Genomic DNA, 25573 nt, shown 5'->3' on the forward strand with positions numbered 1-25573 from the left:
TCAACAAAGTATCTTCGGGACATTAAGCATTGCAATTATTTCTTGAACAATTGCATCTTGGACTGGGAGTCAACTTAGAAGTCAGCCCACCGGTTGAATCATTACCGAGGCACAGCTGTGCAGTTGATGCAGTGCCCTTGGACATTCAGACAGGAATTTAGAACACAGCCAGGGTGCCAGCACACAATGGCCTAATTTTACGACACATTCCGTGGGGGCATTGACGTCCACTGGCAAACGCTGGAGACCTGACCCCAGCTCATCCGAGGAATGATGCACTCATTGACATAAAGCCCTGCTTGCAAAGCACCGGAATGACGATTTATAGTTGGAACGGGAATTGACCGACACTTTACAGCTCAATGGTTATTGTGCTACCTCTGAGCTATCCTTTGAGCGCAATATTGCAATAACTGCATAATACAGCACAACAATTTGTTCTGTCTGCCAAATATGTCTTCTCATGAAAGAGATGGAAGCTCCCCAGAAAATATTTGCATTCACAGGTTTTTGGGACCAGAAATGCTGACTTTTCACATGGGTTCGGTTGATGCCGACGCCAAGAGATGTATAACACCTGTTGAGCTGTGGTGAGAATAAGAGCAAACGTGCTGGCCAAGAAGACAACGTCCTGCATTCCCACAATGATAAGTTGTCCATCAAGTTAATGCTGTGCTTTTTCACCAAGTACTGACGGTTCTGGCACGCTGCGAGACATACAGAACTGTATATTCCAGCATAAACTGCTTATGATGTCACTACTGACACAATGTAGTGGATTAATGTTCGACTTCAACAGCGTAGACCACAAAATGATGACAGTTTTTCTTTTCTTCCCAGGTTTTTAAGCAGCGATCGTTAGCACCACACATCACATCATATATAAAGAAATTCTCAAAGAAAAACCGATGCTTTCTTGGACATGGACAGGGCGACCAACGTTTGTCAACCAGCAGAACAATATTACAGGCAGGCCAGTCTGGAGAAGAAGGAAATAAAATCTCATGAGAAAACAGCTGAGTGGAGGTAATAATTTCTAGGTTTTGCTAAATTTTTTTCTTGCAATGAAATAGTGAAAAAAAAATTTCCCAACAATTTACGTTTTCCAATTTACGAAAAAGAAAAAAAACAATTTACGAAAAGTTTTTTTTTTTTTTTTCCAACAAATCGCTGAACCCTAACCGACGTTTTCTCATGCACGCTCTCACAAAGCCATGTAGGTTCAGCACATAACCTGTTGCTTATCTATATGGAAAATAGCAGCATTTTGTTAAACTACACCTTTTTTTATTTATCCCTCTTTGCTCCCAGATCTGGAGCCAGCTCGATGCCTGTGACTTACTTCATTCCGAACCATGTCCTACTCCACAAGTAGTAGCCTTGCTTCCTTATCCACCATTTTATCCACACACTCCCCCACCAAACCTTCCTCTGGCCCGTCCCATATCTACCATCAATGTGTTGAGCTACTTCATTTAAGAACAAATGTCCCATTAAAATTTCTCCACAAGCTGACAGACATGAAGCTGTGCGTATAATAACGGTACAGATAGGAACGCTTTGTAATCGATAAACAGTGTGGAGTGCCATGCAGGAAGGTGAGAAATTTAACAAGGATGGGGATTGAATAAATGGTTCAGAAAGGAACAGAAAAAGGACATTTGATTCATCAGAACTGTTCTGCATCTCAATGCAACAGCTCAATCACCATGATCACTCGACATATCTACTGCTTAGGTAATGGTGTTGCCAAAAGCTGGCATGAGAGATGGAGTGAGTGAGAAACCCATGAACAGAAAAACAGCCAAGACGTGTACAATGAAAAGACTTTGCATGATGACGAGAGTTGAGGCACACCCATCCACCAACATGAACATGACATACAAACACCAAAGCACAGCTTCATCAAAACCTGGATCTCAGCCGACAATCTATTATGCGATACACCATTAGGCCCTCACTTTGCCACCGATATTACCTGATGTTCGATGGTCGGTAAGTTGAGCAAAATAAATAAAACGCATAAAAAAAACAGATGCCAAATGAGTAAGATAATAAAATGAATCATCGTCGTAAAGCTATTGTCCATCATGGAGCAAGGTCACCCCCTCACTACCAAAGAAACAATCCACAAGGCTTGATTCTATGTCTGATGAGCTGATATATATTAAATCAGGACACCACCATCATTCAGTGGTGTGCCACAGCCTGTTCATTTTCTTATCACTAAAACTGCTGAAGTGCAAACAATTACATCGATAAACTAGAAGGGCACTCGGTAGAACACATACCTCCGCCACGTAATGCCTGATCCACGAGAACAGATCGGTTTCAATACATTTTTGAAATATAATGCCATACAGTACTATATCGTTTTTGTCCCGATCTCTCAATGGTGAAGAATCACTTACAAAGTTAAATCATTTTCGTATCCAGATCTTCACCAAAATCCAATCAATTCGTCCGTGCCACACACCCAACCTGTCCACCAAGTTTCATCCAAATTCGTCCACAACTTTTTGAGATTTTGTGATATATTGTTACAAATCTGACAGCCATTTGCACACAATAGCCAGAGTCCCCGCAGTTCAGTTATTTCGGTAAGTATGTGTTTATAGTTAGGGTCCCGTCCCTACGTTTAATGGGTGATTAAGTATATGCGCGCTGCGAGTTATTTTATAGTTAGAATTAATATACAACAACAACAACAACAACATCCTCCTTCGCTCCTGCCACCATCGGCCTTCCTCACGCGCATGCGACGCCATTACACATGTGTTCTGGCTACAGACATAGGTGGAGCCTAAAGTCGCTCAACATCGAGACCCCGCCCGGAAAGGCAAGGGCGTGTCCCTTGCCCAATGAGGAATGAGATTACCCCAGACGGCGATTTCCCACGAATCCCGACCAATCCGGAGGGGAGTTACCTCGGAGCGGATTCCATCGACCCATCCGGGGAAGGGATAAGAAAGGTGGCGAGCTGTTGGTTGGTGGTCGTCGTCTGCAGTCATCGTCATGTGTCTGGTCTTGGTCCTGGTCTTTTTCGAGGTACCTTGGTGATCGTGACGGAGGTGTTCCGCGGCGCTTGTGCCGTCGACCGTTGTTCGTGCAGCCAGGATCGTGGGCTTGTTGGATTCCGAGTCATGGGTTTGAGTCCCACCGTGGTGGGTTGGAGTCGGTGAAACTGCACGAGGTGGCCAGGTACCCGGCGAGATTCTGTCCCCCCTGCTGAACTATCCTCCTCGGCTGGAGGACCGAATAGACCCGGTGGGGTCCATTTCTTTTGGATGTGTGTGTGTGTGTGTGTGTGTGTGTGTGTGTGTGTGTGTGTGTGTGTGTGTGTGTGTGTGTGTGTGTGTGTGTGTGTGTGTGTGTGTGTTCAGTCTGTAAGTAGAACTCTTTAAGTGATTTCATTGTACATTTTCCTGCATATTTGTGATTAAGTCTGCTCTGTGTCCCCCTTCCCAATTATTGTAAATAAACCCCTGTTAAATGTACCAGCTCGCTGCCTGTCATTTCTTTCATTGGTCTAGCATGTTTCAGGTTTGAGAAATAGGGAGGCCGTTTGTGCCGTAAGTTGTTCATTTGGCCCGGCAGGCTTTGGTAATCCCCGCTCGGTTATGCAGGATCCGAGTCGGAACAGCGACACAGTTCGGAAAAAGTCGGCCAAGGGTGTGGCTTCCCCGGCAGTTAGACGGCGTGGGTACTTAGATAAATTGGAATTAGACAATTAACCCTACCCCACACCCTCAAAATATTGGCGTCCACGGTCCAATAAGGGACCCATGACCTTCGGAGTTATCCGAAGGTTACGACCTTCAATTCCGGTGTTCGGTGGGAGACAGCCCAACTGCTCCACCTCGAGGTCATCCTCGCCACCGAACGCGGAACCACAACAATATATCGATTTAGACTTATCTCTCAATAGTGAAGAATTACCGAAAAAATTATCAGATCCGAATCCAGATTCAGATCTTCACCAAAATCTAATTAATTCTTTGTCACACACCCCACGTATCCACCAAGTTTCGTCCAAACCGTTAACAACTTTTTAGGATATCGTGCTACATGTTGTTTTTGGCCCCATCGCTCAATGGTGAAGAATCACTTAAAAAATATTCTCGCAATCCGATCCTGAATCAGATCTTCACCAAAATCTAAACAGTTTGTCCTTGTAAAACACCGAACCTGTGCACATTTGATCCGGATCTGTCCACAACCTTTTGTGATATTCTGCACACAGACAAACAAACAGACAGAAAGAGGTGAAAACATAACCTCCTTCACATTCAATGGCAGAGGTAATTATGGTTTGGTATTTAAACTGCATTTAATCCTACATCCTGTTTTAACTGATTTAAGACACTTCAATGAAGGTCATTTATCACAACTTTCTGCATTGGAATTTACTTGCTTTATTCAGAAGTTAGGAAAAATAGGGATTGAAAACCTGTGAGGATAGACAGCAAGGATTTGGGGGACAGAAGGAGAAGGAAAGGTAAAGGGGATACAAACTGCCCTTTCACAATGAGGATTGGTCTTCTATCCCTGCTGGCCCCAATTTCGACGTCACCTGTGAATTCCTCCACAAAAGCTGTCTCTGACCCTGTCTCTGTCTCTCTACATGTTTATAGTACCCAACCTCTTGTTTCTGTGGCACAGAATCCTGTGGCAAGTAATTCCATAAAGTTTGCAACAAGTGTGTGGCCACTCTCAAGAGAGCCAGAAAACAACATCTGGCCAACCTCATTGCTGAATTCCTGGATTGTCTCCTGCCTCAAAACTCCTGGTGGCACATTGTCAAGTCTATCTCTGGTGCATGTTCCTTCTACATCCCTTCCCTCACCTCAAATGAAATCGCAGCCGACTCTGCTCTCGACAAAGTTGAATGTCTCAACTCTGTGTTTGTTCCTGAATCTCACATACTCAGCCACTCTATCTCTGCCCCATCTTCTCCTCTTGCACCTGAGTGCTCCTGGTACCAGTTGCTTTATCAGATGAGAAGGTGAAGAAGTTTCTGGCAACCCCAGACTCTGACTCTGCAACTGGCATGGACTGTGTATTTCATTCCTGCGCTAGTGACACTCTTGCATGTCCTCTTTCTGAGCCGTTGCCCTACGTCACCTTCCGCCTATCACTTGCCCTCGCTTACTTTCCACCTTACTGCAAAAATCAGCCAACATCACTAAATTGTACAAGAGCACAGAAATAAATCATATTCACTCCAGGACTATTAGCTTACTTCCAATCATAAGTAAAGTCATGAAATCCATAATCACCATTAACATAAAACCCTTCATTTTCTCCAATATCCTCATCTCAGTCCATCAGTTTGGTTTCTGATCCAGTCACTCCACACTGGACATGTTACTGCTGTTCTACAAACAACATATGGAGATCCACAAATCTCAGACAAGAGATCACAGCCATCTTTCTGGACATATCTCTAGCATTTGACAATCTGGAAGCCCAACTCACAGTATATGGCATCCAAAGCCACCTACTCTAATGGCTTGCTGACTTCCTCCACTCTCGTAGTCAGAGCATAGCTCTCAATGGAATCCTTTAATCTCCTCTTTTTGTCGAGGCTGAAGTTGCCAAAAGGCACCGCCTTGGACCCAGTCCTGTTCCTCATCTTCATCAATGAATCAAAGAAACCCTCCTTATATTTTCACTGACAACTCCACACTCTGCTCAAGCCTCCCACATCATTCAGATAGGTAGGCAGCCACCTCTTCTGTATATGGATCGTTTGACAGAATCAGGAGCTCACCCAACAGTTGGAATATTATTTTCAATCTCGGACTCTCACACTTTCACCATATATCTATTAAAGGACCATTTCACAAAACTTTCCCCTCTATTGCCTTGACAAACCTCTCAAAAAAGTTGTCTCTCAAATATTTTGGCCTCACCCTGAGCCACGATCTCCCAAGAGCGAACTACATTTTACAGTTGGTCTACAAAGACAGCTGCTGACTGGGCATTCCCCACTATGCCAAATCTTTCCTTGGCAAATATGAACATCCAACAACGACCTCTTTATCTTCTACTGCCTCCTCTCTGGTTTTGCACCCTCTGTCTTTGTGGAATGCCCACCCTCTCCCATTTTTCTCCAGGGCACATGCAATCTGTCAGTAACCCACTCCTGGTTAAACTCCCAAAATCCAGGTACATCACTTACCTCCAGTCATTTCTCTTCTCTCACACCTGTGGAACCAACTTCCTCAGTCTTTTCAATCTCATTCTCTCCTCCAGGGTTTCAAAATGGCTATACATATCCTCAGGTCATGCACCATCCACGCTCATGATCCTTTAAATGGTCATTAACCTTCCTCAAGCTCATGACTTCCTTGGCAGTTTTGTTGCATTTTCTCCCATCTTTGTCCACCTACCTTTCTGGTTATTTAATTCACCACTCTTTCATCACTTGGTTTCCCTTCCAGTTCTTTCAGACCCTCACTTGTGCTTGAGTTTGCATACAGATTGGTTTCCCCCCCCCCCCCATACTGTCTTCCTCCGCAATCCCCCCTCTCCTTACTCTCTCCTTCTTCCCCTTACCCATTTTTCCTCCAAGTGTCCCCCTGTGTTGTGTCCTCCTTTCCTGCCGTTGGTGTGTTTACCAAGTTTAGACTGTGTTCTAGCTGTTGTGCTTTGCTCTGTTTTCTAACTCTTCAATGACTCACCTTATTACACAAGAATAAATATATAAAATAAATAAGAGAACGGAAGGTGGTTAAGGATCAGAAAGTAAAATGAGATCAAGATGGGAAATGAAAATGAACAGAGGGAGGACAACGGTTCTAAAAGCTCACTGCGGGATCTGCTCATACTTTACCAAAGAAATCCTTAAACTCAGTCCTTCAGCTGACAAAGTTAATTTTAAACCCCTTAGATTTCATTCTGCAATTAATCATAATTAAATGACTAGTATTTCTGGCTTCTTGTTTTTTCCATATCAGAAAGATGGTGGGGTTTGAGTTTATACAAACAGGCCTCAATTCTAAGTCCAAGACAGTTTAATGAGTTCTCAACAATCATCATGCCTCTTATGATCCTGCATGGCATTTAACGAGCTGATTCTCTCTTTTTCTACAAACCACAGAATCCTTTACTTGTCCTACTCTTTGTCGATCGACCGCTGTTGTCATGTCTCTGTTGCATCAGCATGTGCCGACGGGTGGCAAGGAAGAGCGATTTTGTGGCCAGAACGCCAAAGTCTCTTAAATCCCTTTATACCAAGATCAAGTGCCCTCTTTCAGGAGATGTGCTCACTTGTTATTGCTTAAACGGGATATACCATGAACGATAACCTTCATTTACGGGCTGGCTGGATAGCTCAGAGGAAGCAAACTGACCTTTGAACTATCTATTCTGGGTTTGATTCTTGATCTGAGTATAAAACGATTGGAGTGTGGATGATAAGCTGGAAACCTATCTACTCACATTATCTGGTGGGCATTAAAGATCCTACAGTGGCTTTGAAGATCTCATGGTGTCTTTGAAGATGAGTTGGCAAGTTATTGCTAGCATCGTGGCCAAATTCCAAATTCCTGCCATGACCTACAGGGGGGCAATGCATCAGTTGCACACTCAATGAACGATGCAACCAGCAACCATGTGCCATGTATGCAGAAAACAGGGATGACTATTTATTAAAAATGGAATCTCTTTAGTGGATGTAATCACACCACACAATGCCAAATAGACTGTCTGCACAGGACATATAGACCTTTTACTCAGCCATCTCAATGTCCTACATAGGGATCTTGTCCCATTAAGTTTTTCTCCTGTTTAAAAAAAAAAAAAACTTCCAGAGATTTATGAAACTGCTTAAAAGCATGCATTAATCATTCCCAATAAGGATGTATGATAGATCAATCCTACCTCTTAAATAAGGCAAGTGTGTGTGTGTGTGTGTGTGTGTGTGTGTGTGTGTGTGTGTGTGTGTGTGTGTGTATCAGAAAATCATAGACAAATTTTGCAAACGTGTTGGGAGTACACAGGTCAGGTCATGGGCACAAGGAACCCCCCCCCCACTCACCACCACCCCACTGCGAGGTGCTGGGGTGGGGAGGGGGGGCAGGAATTGCTCATGCTCCCTAACAGAGCGTGTGTTTCTATGGCAACAAAATAACAATCTGGAGAATTTTCAGTGTAAAGAAGTCGTTGGAGTGCTACAGGATGACACTCACATTGATTGAGCCAACACACTGCTATTTCATAAAAACAAAAACGATACATTGTCTCAGATTTGTTTTGGTTTCAACAAATCGAAACAGGGATGAGGAAGGCATCCTCTGATGGATCAAAGCTGAATGCAGAAATTACAAGACATGATTTTGGGTGTTTCAGAAAGAAAACCGGTGCACTCAGCTTATTCACACCTCTTGTGCAGTGTGTTGGAGGGTACAGTGTGACGTTCATGGCACTTGCCTCGGTTGACAGCCAAGCAAGCGACAGGAGTCGCTTGAGAGACAAGTAAGCACTTAGCCTCGTGGCAAGCCAAGGCAGGCCCAGCAGTGAAAATGGAAGCCAGGAGTAATTTTTCTCCTCATTCTGGGCTGTCGTATAAAGTCTGATTTGGCTTTCTTTTCATGACAGCACAGAATGTGACTCGAAGGCAACTTGAAAAAAAAAAGTCCTTGTGCATGCAGATTGTTGTTTGACAAACGGGCAGAAAAGGCAAAGTACAATAATTATATATTTTCATTGTGAACAGTAGGCCAAGCATTGTGGGTATAAGTAGGCCACTGATCTACTTTTCCTCCTTCTGTTTTTCACTCAATGGTGATATTATTTTCATGTCTTAAAAATACTACCTGGTACAGACAGGAGGGGGTCTAAGGCAGGACCACCAAGAGCCAGAATGGGCCCTGGGGCAATACTACGTATAGGGCCCCTTCAAAAATTTTTTTATTTAAACAACCTACACAGAGGTTTCCGTATTTTTCTCATCAGAAACAAATGCCGTGTTTAAGGGAAATTGGGGTGTTATTCACTTATTCTTACATGCATATTCGTTGAACATACCTCATCCTGATTGGGCGTGGCCAACAATCCTTTGTTCATTTATGTCATTACCATAATTGTCATTATTTAAATTGTTCCCACAGTCGTTAGTTTCACAACAGAGGGTGTCACTGCCCATGCTAGGGAATCACCGTGAGTTGCTTCGAGGGAGATACAAAATAAAGTTGCCACCCAGTGTTTTATCATCACAAACAATCATGATATGAAACTAAAAATTGAAGGAATAATTAGGGGCCCCGATTAGGTCCGAGTCCCAGGCTAGTTATCCCGCATGCCTCCCTCCCCTTGGTGCCTTAGGGGAGAAGGGAGTATTGTCCTGTGTGGTATATTTTTCTTCGGTCTTACCCCACAATTTTGAGATCCCAGAGAGCTGAAAACCCAAATACCGTGTTGATTTGTGCGTTGCATATGAGTGTCTCTGTAAGTTCATCAAAACTACACTCCTGTCTCCTCATGTCATTGTGCTGCATGTGATGGATTATTGTTTTCATCCCTATTTTTAAAAAATGATCTAGTCTTTGAAAATGTGACAAAAACCAAAAAAAAAAAACTAACTAGAGAGTTCATAGAACATGATACCCAGAGAACAGTGCCACTTCAATTTTAATAAAATAATGATTTTAACGATCGTTTAAAAAAAAAAAACTGAAAGTTTAGTGCTATTGCAGCATTTCAGAAGCTGTCCCGAACAACACCCCGATGAAACACCCCATTAAACCTTAATTACATTGAAGCACTGCAAAACTAGAGGTTATTGGAAGCCTGATGAAGTCTATTTGTGTCCTCCAGTCTTCAGGTATATAATTAAATTTAAATAAAGATTTAAAGAGGTTTAAAGGCATGGAAATACAAAAAAAATTACGGGTTCTACCGTCATTTTCTCAAGTGGCTATTACATCACCCTATCGAACACATTACATTAGTTATTTGAGCCTGTTGTTTGTGTCCATTATAAAGTTTGTCCAAACAGAAAGTTTCCTGTTTGGAATGATTTTGTATTTTCTTTGACTGCCAGGCAGGCAGAGTAAAAATATAATCTCACTCCTCTCTGAGCATGTGCGATCAGGATGAATTCAGACAAGATACGTTAAAACGACAGACTTATCTTCCGATTCATGTTCCGGTTCATGTTCAACATACAACATTTGATTGAAGTACTTTGTTCCTCGATCATAAAATGATGAACATATATCTGTCTGTCTATATTTAATACAGTGCCTATAGAAAGTCTACACCCCTCTCAAAATTTTCACCTTTTTTGCCTTGTAGCCTGGAATTAAATTACATTAAACAGACTTTTTCCACCTTTATTTACACATCGTAACACAACTTCTAAGTGAAAAACAAATTCTACAAATTTCAGAAAATTAATGAAAAATACAAAACTAGAATATCTTGGCTGGATAAGTGTCCACCCCCCCCCCCAATATAATAGCAATTGTAAATTAGCTCAGGGGTAACCATTCTCCTTCAAAATCACACACCAAGTTAATTAGCCTCCACCTGTGTTAAATTGTAGTGATTTTGATTATTTCAGAATAAAACCAGCTGTTCCTGTAGGTTTCCTCTGCAAGGGAGTGCATTTCAAAGCAAAGACTCAACCATGAGAACCAAGGAGCTTTCAAAAGACCTCAGGGATAAAGTTGTGGAAAGGCCCAAATCAGGAGATGGGGTATAGAAAATATTCCAAAGGCCTTGAATATCCCTTGGTGCACAGTCAAGACAATCATGAAGAAGGGGAAAGTGTATGGTACCACCAAGACCCTGGCTAGATCAGGTCGTCCCTCCAAACTGGATGACCAAGAAAGGATTGATTGATCAGAGAGGCCACCAAGAGGCCAATGGCAACTTTGAAAGAGCTAGAGGCCTTTATGGCAAAGACTGGTCACAGTGTGCATGTGCAACAATATCCCAAGCACTCAACAAGTCTGGCCTGTATGGTAGAGTGACAAGAAGGAAGCCATTAATCAAAATAGCCCACCTTGAGTCCTGTTTGAGGTATGCATAAAACCACTCCTGAGATTCTGAATCCATGTGGCAAAAAGTTTTGTGGTCTGATGAAACCAAGATCGAACTTTTTGACCTAAATGCAAAATGTTATGTTTGGTGCAAATGCAACACAGCACATTACCCAAAGAACACCATCCCAACTGCAAAGTATGTTATGGGGATGTTTCTCATCAGCAGGGATGGGGGCACTTGTCAGGATAGAAGGGAAAATGGATGGAGCAAAAAACAGAAAAAACCTGGAGGAAAACCTGCTGCCCTCTGCAAGAAAGCTGAAATTCGGACAGAAGTTCACCTTTCAACATGACAATGACCCGAAGCACACAGTGAAAGCTACACTGGTGTGGCTCAGGATAAATATCCTTGAGTAGCCTAGTCAGAGCCCCGACCTAAATCCAACCGAAAATCTGTGGCATGATTTGAAGATTGCTGTCCATCAATGCTCCCAACCCAACTTGACTGAGTTTGAATAGTTTTGTGCAGAAGAATGTGCAAATGTGGTATGGATCTGTCCAAACAGACTCACAGCTGTAATTTCTGTCAAAGGTGTTTCCACCAAGTATTAAATCTGGGGGGGGGGGACCAGTATATTCTAGTTTTATATTTTAAATTAATTCTCTGTAATTTGTAGAATTTGTTTTTCACTTGGAAGTTGTGGGTTATGATGTGTAAATAAAGGTGAAAAAAGTCTGATTTAATGCAATTAAAATTCAGTCGATAAGGCAACTAAAGGTGAAAATTTTGAAGAGGAAGTGCAAACTTTCTATTGGCACTGTATTTAAATGCAAGTTGCCAGATCACATCTGAACCCAGCAGACACACGACGTCAGTATGAAAGACTCATGACGTCGAGAATAGGCCGCTTGGTTGTACAACCATAGCACGACGCGGTACAGCCGCAGCGCGATTATCTAAAACTGTTTTTCTGCCTCGTGTGTTTACAGGGTGAGCAATTTTCCATCTCGTGACGTGTGTGGTTGTGTTTGCCTTTCACCGGAGGAGAGATCTAATTGGCTAATTCCTATTTCCGCATCACGAACCGCCAATTGCAAAGTTTGGTTAAACTAGTGAACTTTCAGCTATTTCTGAGTGTGGCACACAATCCGCTTTAATCTGCAGAAGACTTTAGCTTTTTTAGTTAAAATTATCTTCCGCTGTGATCATTTTTGGTAAGTATAATAATATGGAATAGGCAAAGCCGAGAAGCGAACGTAGAATTCTTCTTACATTCGCTTCTGACTTCACCTATAACTTGTTCACAACTGTATACTTGCCAACTATACCATGGTACATGTAAGCGCCGCACAGCTGATGATTTTGACACAATTTCCGGTTACTTCGGCCTGGATTCGGGATCAGCGATCAAATAATGTAAATCACGGTTAAAAATTATTTTTTGATGATGCGGGAGATATCGTTATTAAAATCAGTAGAGGAAATATACACCATGTCTGATATTTGGGTCTTTCATGTCTCCCACAATGCCTTTATCTCCCGGGACGCATCATTCCCCATGACAAAAACCGGAAGCAAAAGGGTCATAGCTGACGACACGGATTCCAAATTGCCAAGGTATTATGTTGTTGTTGTTGTTGTTGTTGTTGTTGTTGTTGTTTCCTATTCTCTCATGTGCACGTGTTGAGAATGAAGCTCACTACGTTTGCTATAATAAATCGATTTTATGTGTCTTAGCTTTTGTTTCTGGACGTTTTTAAGATCACAGAATCCATGATGTGTTCCTGTTACTGGTGTGATGGAATCTATATCGTTACATTCAAGGGAAACTCTCCCGGGTCCTTCGGGGCACTCGAGTGGTTCGAGCCTTGGATTCGGGAACGTGCATCTGACGATCGAATCCTCTAACACCCGATTTCATCATTCGTTTATCATGTTTAGTTGTCGCTGATATGGCCCTGATCGTGTGTAGAAAGCGATGGTAAATAATTATCAATTCATTTTTCCAAGGGCCGAGTGAAAAAAAACACCGGTCTGTGGCAAAAAGGGAACTCTGCAAAAATTACTTTGGACAAGTTTGGTTCAGAACCTTTTAAAATATTTTGCTGGTGTGGATAATGCTTTGGCCATTCGGGTCCGACGAATTACCGCATTGTTCCGCAATGCAACAAATTTTAAGTTCCACTGCCCTTAAAAAAGCCTCAATTAATATTATTTTTTATAATATTGTTACGGTTGTGGAAATTCACACAACACCAGTCAGGTTCCCTGAAGATCAGTTATGTGGATAAGATAGATTTCCCCACCGAGGTCTAACGGGGATTATTCGTGAGCCAGGCTGTGAATCTTTGAGGTAGTATTATTCTTTTCTATCGTTATTTTAAACAACATCTCCTCACCACCTTCTCAACAACCGCCAACATCTCCTCACCACCTGAACCAAAAACCGCCAACATCTCCTCACCTTCATCTCCACAAATGCTGCTATCTTTTCGCCAACAACGGCATTCCACGGACGAGCGGCATCTCTGCCAACAGACGCGGGGACTCCATCGTTGGGGCGAGGGCTGGTGATTTCTACCACGTCCGCTTTCTCCGCATTTGACGGCAAGATCGGATCAAAATGACAAAAGGGGCGGAGCCAGCGGGGGGTGAAGGATCATAGGTGAAAGACCAAACACCCCCCCCCCCAAACCCCATAAAAGGCAGGGCTGACGCCCCGGGAGTCAGTTCGGTACGAGTCTGGGTTCGTGGTCCAGTCGGGCGGAGTCGAGCTGGAGTCTGGGTTTGAAGTCGAGTGCAGTTTGTTCAGAGTCGGGGTGGAGAGCGCCAGTTGCAGTTCGAGTCCAGTGCAGGGCTGTTGCTCGTCGGAGTGCAGCGGAGCTTGGATTCCAGGAGAAGTTCGAGTCCAGTGCAGAGCTGTAGCTCGTCGGAGCGCAGCGGAGCTTGGAGTCCGGGAGAAGTTCGAGTCCAGTGCAGGGCTGTTGCTCGTCGGAGCACAGCGCAGCTTGGAGTCCGGGAGAGGTTCGAGTCCGGTGCAGGGCTGTTGCTCGTCGGAGCGCAGCGGAGCTTGGAGTCTGGAAGAGGTTCGAGTGCAGTGCAGGGCTGTTGGTTGGTTGAGGCAGCTGGCGAGAAGTCACCAGACAGCGACATAACGGTCTGAGGTGATCGGGCCCTGGGATGGTCCGAGTGACGCTGAGGAGTGGGCGGGATCTTAAAAGAGCATCAACGCTTAAAAGAGCCCGTTCGCTCCTCTGAGGCGTCGTCGGCTAGGCCCGATCAACCAGGCTGCACGGCGAGGCCTGGACCAACCGAGTCGCCATCACTCCAGCTGCCGTGTTGACGGCGAGACATGGAGGGTCGTCCAGCGAGTCACCATGAGGGTGGCAGGTAACCTGCCCGGTCTCACGGAGCTCTTTCGGTCTTCACAGCTCCGTGGAACTTTAAAGGCCTACGGGCCCTGTTCTCTTTTCTTTCCTGGGGTTTTCGCATGGAAGTCTGTGGCACCTTGTCCATAAGTAGAATTGTTATAAATGTACGTAATAGATAGACAAACGGCTGTAGGTCTTTTTGCTCGTGTCTTGTCCATTATCCCCATTGCTTCATTGACTGCATACATGTAAATAAATGTCATTGTTTGAAAATTCACCTGCTCGTTGCGTCCCTTCCTCCATTGAGCTGCTGTAATTGCGTTCGGAATAATAGCTGGTTTTTAATAGCCGATAAGATAATCGGATCCAACGGGGCTTGGCGATAATACACCGCTCGGCAATCGCAAACAGAGCGAGCTGCCTAAGCGGCTCGTTTCCGAGCAAGTTCCGTTGAGGGACAACCTCTCGGTAGTCTGCCTGCGCTAATAATTAGGTAAATCGACCATTCGGCAATTGGTCCCTGTAGCGCAGGCAGAACATTGACAAGGTTGGGGTGTGCTTAAAAACACACCCGTAGCTGGATTTCGGCGTTGATCCGGAAAGCTACGAGTGGATTGCCCATCCGGTGGTGGCGCAGCTGCAATTAGCTAAAAGCGGTCGCCCGCCCGCACGCCGGAGTGGGTGACAACCACAACAATATATTATTTTTATGTCCTCTTTTAACGAGTTTGGCCTAACCAAAGGCAAAGGGAAAACAATTGTCAATTATTGTTCGCCAAAAAATGTGAAGTTTTGTCGTAAAAATATTAACCCTTTGGCTGCCGACAAGCTGCCACTTGTAACAATGAAGCCTTCATTGCAGTAGTTTGTCACTATCGGGGAATTGTTCAAGTCAAGTTTTTCGGTGCACAATTGTTTTCCTTTGGTAAAATGGTTGTCAAAAGACATGAAAATAACTTTATATAATAAAGAATAATATTAATTGAGGCTTTTTAAGGGCAGTGGAACTTAAAATTTGTTACAAGCTGCTTCGAACACTGGTGTACTAAATTGTTTTTATTTTCTAAAATAAGGGTGAATGTCCAATGCTGTGATGTCCACATACAATTTGTGTGGAAAGAATGGGAAGAGACCTTTCTGGAACCTGAATTTTTACAAAGTTGTCAGAGGTAATAAATTCTGCTAAATGACAGTTTATAATGTGCATGACTTTAGCGTAATTCACATTGCAAGTCTTGTTTGATGATCATAAAGCCAAATATATACAAAGTGGAAATTCTTATTATTTTTCAGACAGTACCATGGCCAGTCAGCCAACAGCAACGGATGCGGCTGTGGACACTGCCATATCACAACATTTGAAATATGCCCCTGATCGGCGTGGAGGTGCGGGCAGGAACAAGCCCTCATCCATCGATAATTCCAGGTGTGTGTGTGTGTGTGTGTGTGTGTGTGTGTGTGTGTGTGTGTGTGTGTGTGTGTGTGTTTCTCGAAAACCACTGGTCTGATCTAATTGAAACTTGCCAGCTATATTGCTGGGGACCTGGGTGTGTGCCTTTTCAAGGTTTGATATTAATCGGACAAGTACTTCCCAAGTTATGGCCATTTATTTTCCAAACCAACTGCGTAGGCGTAGCTGAAGGGGAAGAGATACTCAGCCATGTTCCCCATTACGGGTTACAACGTACGGACTTCTGGATAGTGATGACTTACTGTATTCTAATAATTTCTAGATTTCTTATGCGCATTTATAGATAAATACAATGCCCCAATCCAGTTGTCATTTACGAGAGCGAAGGAATGGCCTATGTGTTTGTTTGAAAGTTGTTTTTTTTGCACGTACGGGCACACACGTATGGGCACGTACTAGTGTAATAATAACGAGTAACAGCAACATGCTGTGCCAGCCGTCCACATCCTTGATTATTAAGAATTTGCAGCATAGTAAATTGTAATGTTGTATGTTGGAAACCCAGCCTCAGCTAACATTGTGAAAATATTTACATGTACTTTTATGCAAAATGAAGTTATTTTATTTTATTGTGAAATTAAGATTGAAAACACCCAACAAATTAATTTTTTGTGCTTTGGAATTATTTGTGTGAGATGCATTCAAAATTGTGTTTTCATAGTTAATGATGATAGATTTATATATTTTTCTTTGTATGAATACACACACATAGATATATATTTGGTCTCATTGATTTGCCTGATTGTAATTCAGTTTTATATAATTTTATGCACTGTTCATATAATGTCAAGTATCATCTGTTTAAGTGTTTATGCATCTCATTCTATTGATGCCCGCTGTGGGACATAAGTAAAAATATTTCTAAGTTTTATATATATCATGGAGAAATTCTATCAGAAAGGTGTTTGACTTCCCAAGTAGGACCCATATTGTACTCTTTTACCAGTCATTGCTGAATTTCTACCTATTGAATATCAACTATTATGTCGTATAGCAAAATTTATATGTGGTTCTTTGTCTTCTCATAATTCTTACCTGAGGTTGCTTAATTATGAATCTTGTAACAATGGGTAGTATGCCATCAGTCGCTAAAACTTTTAATTACATTTTATATAAATGCAAGTTATCTGTCAATAACTTTTATGCTCCTAATGCCCATTTAATGTATGCAAGCATCGAATTATAATCAGCAGTTTTACGAACTCTGTCTCGCTCTATTGAGTGCGGCCTGTGGCTGCTGGTTGCATCATTGGTTGGGACTTGGCTATGCCACTGATGCAGTGTCCCCCTTACCAGTACACTGGTACTCATTTATGCTGACCTCAGAAGGATGACAGGCTGAGTCAACCTCCTGGTGTATTTTAATTCAGTAGCCAACAGGGCTTGAACTCGGGACCCTAGGATCCCAAGCCACCACCCTAACCACTAAGCCGACACCAGGCTTGAGTTTTACTAACACTGCATGTTGATTATGTTGTACTTAAAGATGCCTTTGTGCAGTCAATTATATTTGAGAGAGAAGCTCCACAGTTCCTCTCTGGAGCAGAACTTTCTGAATTTGAATTGTTAACTGTGCTTTGCACAAAGTGAATTTGTCAAAAAGGTATTTATGACTTTTACCCATGTGGTATTTCTTTTTATTCCACATTTTTAGTACATGTTTCTCAATTGTAATGGTATCTACTTTTATTTATTGTATGTTTGTATTTGAGTGTGCTTTTTTGGTACGAATAAAGATATTATTATTGTTAATACTGCTTGTATATTTTTGCCGCAATCATGCTCTGCGTGATACGTGATAATAAATGATTATGAATTACAATTGTTTTCAAGTTGTGGTCATTATGTGTTACTGTGCAACGCATAATGGTGTTGCAATACAAAACTTCAATGTTTTGATAATGGCACCGGTGGAACAGCGGTGCTCCGCCGGCCCCAGACCTACAGGTCGAGGGCTCCATCAAGCTGGAAGCTGAAGGGTGTCATGCACTGCAATGTTTGTTTCTTTGGCGTGCAAACAAAAGGGTAAAAACAAAAACTCTGTTTTATGAACGTTGTGATAAAGTTTCAAAACTAGAACGGGCACTCATAGAGCGCATACCTTCGCCGCCACTACTTTTTTTGTTCTTGGTATGAGTGTGGGGAACTGGTTACCTTCGCATTCTGCGAAAGGTTATGTTTTAGTCGGCGTGTATTTATTTATTTATTTATTTATTTATTTCTTTGTAATCTTGTGATTCGTACAACTCAAAAAGTATTAAACCGAATTGCATGAAATTTGGTGGGATGATTGGTTATTAGCCAGGAAGCATTCGATTAGATTTTGGGATCGTTCTGGTCAAAGGTCAAGGTCAAGGTCACGAAAAGGTCAAAATCGTCTTTTTACGATAACACGGTCAATTTTTATTCAATTTGCATGCAACTAACGCCAAAATGTTCAGAATTCAACGCCTCATCTTGTGATATGCAATATGACACAATGACGCCCATACTCTTGTTACCGGTTAGGGGTCAAAGGTCAGGGGGGTCACGACCTTGAAAAATATGCGGTTTTTGTCATAACGCGGTCAATTCTTGTCCGCTTTACATGAACCCAGCACCAAAATGTTCAGAATTTAATGCCCAATCTTGTGACACAATGACGTCATAACACATGTCACCGGTTGGGGTAAAATGTCGGGGGGGGGGTCATGCCTTTGAAAAATACGGGATGCAGACTTGGAGCTGGGAGAAGACAGGGGGAATGATGCTGAGTTGGCATGGGGGAGGCATGTGGCAATGGAGTTGGGAGGGATGTGGACCAGGAGTTGGGAGGGATACGGACTTGGAATTGGGAGGGGCGGGGAGAACGATGCTAAATTGGGAGGGGGAGGGATGCAGACTTGAAGAAGAAAGGGGAGGGGTTGAGGACTCAAAGTCACATTTTGCATTGCGCCGAATTTCCACGGGCGTCTGCTACTCTGCTGTCAAAGGACATTCCCGTTAAGCTCCATAAATATTCCACACTCCGTTGAGAACTAATTCCCTTAGAACAGCCTGGTGGAACCCGGTTATCTGCTAGTAAACTGAAAAGACAGCGCGATGGACGGACGGCCATGAACCAATTGCTTAACCTCGCTTTTTGATTCGCGTGCGCAGAGTAATAAAACCTCAGCCTCATAGTTTAATCTCACTCTGTGGTTAAAATATTACACACTTGACCCATTTGTTCTCAGAAAAAAAGACAACTTCATATGATTGTATTTTTCGTGCTATTTAGAAAAACCTGCATATTTAACCTTTATCATGAGGTTGTATCTCAAAACAAAACATATACTTTTGTTATATAATACATTGTTCCATCTCGTTGACCTGAAACCTGCTGATGGGGTTTTTGAACACAAATGATTCAGTGCCATCTGAGTTCACAGGTGATATATCACATCCCATTCCTTAATCAATAACAAAATCTTTATCTTGTGTGTTATACAGACAAGACTAAAATAACCTGTGAAACAGCACAAGGTACAAACCATCAAATACACTATGGGTAGGAACCTGCAGGAATAGCTTCACGGATGTGCTTTTTTCCATCTCTAAATAAACCCGGATTATTACAACGATTGATGAAGGATTTTCAGACACATTTGCAATGGTTGCATCATCACAACAGAAAGAAAAGCCCTGCTGCCCAGAGTTTTGATGATGGAAATCATCACAGGCCTGGTTCGCAATTCTCTGAGACCTGTTGCTATTTATTTCTAAAGGTCATTCTTAATGGCACTCAACAAATGTGTATCCATCATGAGGCAAGCCAGTAAATGTCATCTTGCAAATCTAAAAGCTTAACTCTCCAACCAATGACCTTCCTCAAAGTCATGGTGGACCTTGTTGACTCTGGAGGATATACTCACTCCATCCTCTCCCTCATGTCAGATGGGATGACCACAGACTATACTTAAGATCAGGCCAAATGTTGCAACTGACCTATTAGTTGCAAGAAAAGTTTTCCTCCAGACCTATTGCAGCCAACCCATGCAATTTTGTCCCTACGTTAGCCGCTTGTCACCGAGTATCGACTGGAGTTTGTGACCTTCTTCCTTGAGAAGAGAGACAAAGTTCTGTCCAGCCTCGACCCTGCTTTGCTGATAGGCCTAGATTGCATCAGTGCCAGATACTCAAATCCTGCTTTGATTTTCTTGGTTCTACTATGCTCTTTTCAGCCTGTCTTTCTATTACGACTCCCTGCCAAGTACTTGGCAGTCAGGAAACATCACTCGCATCCAGACAAGGGTGAAAAACAGATCCATAATCAACTATAGACCAGTAAGCTGACTTCCAATTACAAGTAAAGTCATGCAATGTGTCATTGTCTTTCCTTTTTTCAAACAGCACTGATTTCTGACCATCAGTTTTGATTCCGTCCGAGTCGCTCTACTCTGAACATGCTTACTGCTCCTCTCTCAGCAATGATTGGAGGTTCTCAATCTCAAATATGAGCTGAGGGCCATCTCCCAGGTCATCTATCTCGTAGGCATTCAACACAGCTGAGCATCTTGCTCTGCTGGACAATCTTGCTGCCTGTAGCATACAACTCCACCTTCATACATGCCTTTCTGACTTACTCCACTGATGCAGTTAATGCATTGATATCAATGACACCCTCTCCTCTCCTTGTCGATGATGGAGTGTGTCAAGGCAGTGTTTTTGGCTCAGTCCTATTACTCATCTTCATCAATGATCTTTATGATTATTTGGAAGACACTCGTTAACTTTTTCATGACGACTTCACCATTTGCCTGAGTATCCCTCATTCTTAAGAGAGTATCCCTCATGCACAAGAAATTCACAATGAAAAACAAAATAAGACAACATAAGACACATTTACATTCAATAACACAGGAAAATATACCATCAGAGATGGGGAATCCCCCGCCATTGAAAAATTATTGAAATCCGATAAGAGTTTTTCCATTTATTACAAAAAACATTTTCTTCAAGATGGCCACCCCAGTCGGCCATCTTGGATCTGGCCACGATGATGATTGAATGGCCACGCCCAAGATCAATAGGGTTCTTCCTTTTCAGGTGGTACATGTGTGACCCAAATTTCAACTCGATATGGCGAACAGTTTATGAGTTATCGCACTCACAGCTATAAATGTTGACGCCCGGACGGACGGCCGGACAGACGACCGCCCCAGTCGGCCATGCCCAAAATCAATAGGTGGTACATGTGTGACCCAAATTTCAAATCGATATGGCGAACAGTTTATGACTTATCGCACTCACAGCTATAAATGTTGACGCCCAGCCAGCCAGAAGGACGGACAGCAGGATGGACGACCCGGGTGACAACAATATCCCCCTTCCGCCACACGGCAGGTGATAATAAAAACATAATTTGATATGTCTGTTTGATACTTGTCGAAAAAATATTTTGCCAAGTATGTTGGTCTGTAGCTTTTGTCTGTTTGTCACACGATTTTTGGCCACAGTTTTCAACAATCGTTTTCAATTTTTTTGAGTATGTAGATTACGAGTCAAGGACGGCAACGCTAAATTTTGGTGAAGATCCGTATCCGGATCTGATAGTTTTGACAAACCCAGGTGGATGAGTTGGTTAGGTGACAAAAACAAGCTGATTTGATTTTGGTTAAGGTCCGGAATCAGATTCTACTTATCAGTGAGATACAAAATTTAAACTGTTCAGCCTGGCGGAGGTATGTGGTCTACGGAGTGCCATTCCGTTTCACCAAGTGTCACCATGAGTAATTTTTCATTTGTTTGTTTGTTTGTGTGTTTACTTGATTTATATGCATGATTGAACAATGGGATGGAATGAGTTGAAAACTGTTGCTTGTACTCAGGATGTGTCTGAGAAGCTTTATGGAGTAAAAAATTAATTGAGTCATGGGGGTTCAGCGTGGCGGGGGGGGGGGGTATGTAAATGTGTATGTAAATGTGTAGAGCAATGTGATCCTCCTGTTGGGAGTTGGGACAAGTCATACAAAACTTCCAGGGGAATTCACCCACCCATAAGAACAGGTCCTTCTCTAATACGGTACTGTACATAATACTGTATATGTCAACACTAATTAACACAAAATTCCAGACCATATCGACGTTATGTATGCAAAAACGGTGGAATAGTGACATCCTCCTCAATGAAGCCCCTACCCTCAAGCACACGTAGTGCTTCCACCCCCTCACTTACATCTCCTCCAAACCTCATTTCCCTTCTTTCCCCACTCCAAGCAGATTTCTTTCTCCTCTCTCCTCTCTCTCCCTTTCCCGTTTTTTTGCCAATACTAATAAATATATTCCCCCTTACACAACACAATGATGATATAAAGTAAGAAACGAAAATATTAGCATTGTAAAAGTCGCCCACCCTCTCCAACTCCTCCAAATAATGCATGTGCAATGAAATACAAACCCCACTGAAGACTCTCCTTTGAGTTCGAGCCTCCATTAAGCATTCAATGCTTCTTATCAAAGTGTTATCAACAGAATCTGCATGACAAAGCACCTTTGGTGCCAATTTGAAAGAATAAACGACAGGAAGCCTCTTAAAGCACTTCATCCCCAACTCCCTCCGGTTCAGGATGTTTGGCACTCGACAAATCGATATTTACTGATCCATGTGGATTTGTTGGTTGGACAGTGGATTTTCTACAACACATGAACCAGCAAATGCGAGATGTCAAAATGTCTGTGGTTCCTCGAGCAGTTCAGGTACTTCAAACATTATAGGTCAACCACCTTAGAGACTCAAAAGGCATCATGGTGGTTAAAGATCACACACTTTCCAAACAGTTGAGGTCCAACATTATGATGGACCAATACACAGAATTCATGACTTTAATAGCCAGGTTTACAGTCTGAAGATTTAATCTACAGATGTTAGAGAATCTTTCATGTCTATATACGATTACAAACAAGTCAAACAAGTCAGCATGCCCAACGTGCTCTCTCAAATATGCTGTACTCTATAATGCAGTTCTCCCTGCTTCCTTAGATCCTATTTCTCCACTTTATTTGAATTCCTTTTTGTATTATTTAATTTTCTATCTCTCGTTTCTCATCAGTTGTGCTTTGAATCCATTTGTATTTATTGTGAGCTGGATTATTCAATTGTTACAAACGCAATTGGCCTTTTCCTGCAAAATAATTCCTTTTCCAGAATTTCCTTGCCCAAAGTTGTGTTAAAATTAGCAGTGAGACAGAGACATGAATGAATTTGTATTTAAACTAAATGCCCGGGCGGTCATATGACATGGACGCCATTAAATAATCATTCCATCTTGAGAGCAATTAAATCACTCACGCAGGCACAGGTCTCCTATTTCAGTGAATCCCGGACAGCATTGAGACCGGCGGCGGTACATGGTGCGTGCTCCTCGGCGGTATGCGGTGCGGTAGCTAATCCTAGAAAGGAGGAATGGGAAGGATGCAGAGGAATGAATGGAGGTGCATGCAATATCAATGAGAGAAACAGTGGTACAGGAGTTTTTTGTAACATTTTGGCACCAAAAGACTTCAGTGAGGTACGTTCAGCATTCAAGTGAAGAAGGTGCAGAGTTCAGTGAAGAAAGTGATAATGAAGTGAGGAAGGTATTTCTTTGAAGTAGATGAAGTGCTAAGCAAATATTTTTTTGTGAATAAAGTGTTGCTTTTAAGGAAGATTTAAGAGAAGACAGTGAATGGTTAAATGAGGGCTGAAGTGAAGAAGGTAATGAGTTAAGTGAAGAATGTGTTGCATTTCACGAAAACTTTAATAAAGAACATTATGCATAAAGCAAGCAAGGATTTAAGTAAAGGTGTTGAATTAGCTGAAAAAGGTAAGCAATAAAGTGAAAATGTGAATATTTAGGTGAAGAGTAAGTTCGATCAAATGTGAGCATTTACAAGAAGAAGGTGACAGGTTAAATCAAGATGGTGAAATTTAAATAAGTTAATGACTTAACCCTTTGAACCCGAGTTGCCATTTTTCTGGCCGCTATTCAAACCTCCATATACCCCAGCGTACGGTTTACCAGTCGCTCTTCGATACCTCAGTATACCCGAGTGGCCCAATTTTTCTCCATGGAGCCCAGGGTGGGAGAACCAAAAGTCCAAGGAGCTCAGGCTTCAAAGGGTTAAATTTATGACCCATCTCATATATTCTACACATTGGTGATGAGAAGGAGATGACTGTGACATGTCTCACATAAATGTGCAAAGAGCACAATGAACCGCATAATTATGGGATTTATCAGTAAAACATGTAATGTCTGCAGTTCATTCATTTATTCTTCATTATTTCAATTTGAAGATGAGGAAAATATTTGAGGTGAGAAAAAACAATCGGCTGAATTCAACTACAAACTTGCACGATCTCCAAAAGAGTGGTACTTAGTGTCATTATAACAAGAACACCAACAACAATGAGGATTGTAATGACAAAACCAGCATCATCACTTTAATAAATGACCAACCTGTGTCGAGTGCACTTGAACCAATTGAGAATGTCTGTGCAGCTGGTGTAGTAAACCTGATCAAACGGATGCGCATAAGACTCCTGTACAGTCACTGTATAACTGTGAAACATGATCAAACAACAATCACAATGTTAAAGGCACATTGAGGAGAAATAATGTTCACTGCAGATATATATATATATATATATATATATATATATATATATATATATATATATATATATATATATATATATATATATCTGCACTCTTCAGGGTAAAAATCGCAGCAAGTGAAGAAGGAAGTGAAGGCGTGTGCTTTATATGCAGGTTATACGCAGGTGGTTATTCCTTTATGAGGAAGTGAAGGCATGTGCTTCACAATCCATCAAGGATTAACCGTGACGTCATTATGGTTGAACCAATCAGCGTCTACCTTATTAAAACCTGCGTATAAAGCACGTGACTTCACTTCCTTCTTCACTTGCTGCGATTTTTACCCTGAAGAGTGCAGCATGAAAAGCTTCGGTCACTATTATGTCGTGTTTGTTTGTATCCATATGTACATACATACATACATACATACATACATACATACATACATACATACATACAGTGGCCTGCAAAAGTATTCACCCCTACCAATAATTCCACACTTTGATGAATTACGAATTATAGAGAAACAATTTTTCAAATGAATTTTTTTATTCATAAGTGAAGAGATCAAACTAAACACTGGTATGGTTGAAGGAGGTTACATGCCAGGAACACCTGCAAAAACCATGTACAAATCAAAATTCACTAGTTGAAAAAGTATTCAGCCCTTTCGGTCAGTGATTGGTGGAGGCATCTTTTGCAGCAATGACTGCTCTGAGTCTTTTTGAGAAGGTGTCTCCCAGCTTTGCACAGTGAGATGGGGAAATCTTTCTACATTCTTCACATGAAAATTGTTCTAGTTCTGCCAAGTTTGATGGGGAAGTCAAGACTGACTGGGCAGGACTTTAACTTCAAGTCCTGACTTGAAGTCAGGACAAGTCAGGACTCAAGAACATTTATTTTCTTCTTCTTCAGCCACTCCAGTGTGGCTTTAGCTTTGTGCTTCAGATCATTGTCCTGCTGAAATGTGAATCTCCTACCCAGTTTCAGATACATAGCTGACACAAGCAGGTTTTCATCAAGGATTCTCCTGTACTTTGCACCGTCAATTGTCCTTTCTGTTTTCCAAGCTTGCCAGTCCCTGCTGATGAAAAGCAGCTCCATAACATGATGCTGCCACCACCATGTTTTACAGGAGG

At 42.2% G+C, this 25573-nt stretch overlaps 1 protein-coding gene across 5 annotated transcripts in view; it reads right to left on the reverse strand.

Moving 5' to 3' along the window:
• Positions 1–25573, reverse strand: part of MEGF10 (multiple EGF like domains 10) — a 425111-nt gene that overhangs the window by 184114 nt on the left and 215424 nt on the right. For all 5 annotated transcript variants that reach the window (XM_085846391.1, XM_085846390.1, XM_085846392.1 and 2 more), the window contains 2 exons: positions 24297–24398; positions 23147–23247 (listed from right to left, as the gene is read on the reverse strand). In XM_085846391.1, the coding sequence (XP_085702517.1) occupies positions 23147–23247; positions 24297–24398 (203 nt within the window). The remainder of the gene's footprint in view (positions 1–23146; positions 23248–24296; positions 24399–25573) is intronic.

The sequence above is a fragment of the Eptatretus burgeri genome, chromosome 11, assembly GCF_056783735.1.
Source record: "Eptatretus burgeri isolate ZD-2024b chromosome 11, Ebu_testis_v1, whole genome shotgun sequence".
NCBI lineage: Eukaryota > Metazoa > Chordata > Myxini > Myxiniformes > Myxinidae > Eptatretus > Eptatretus burgeri.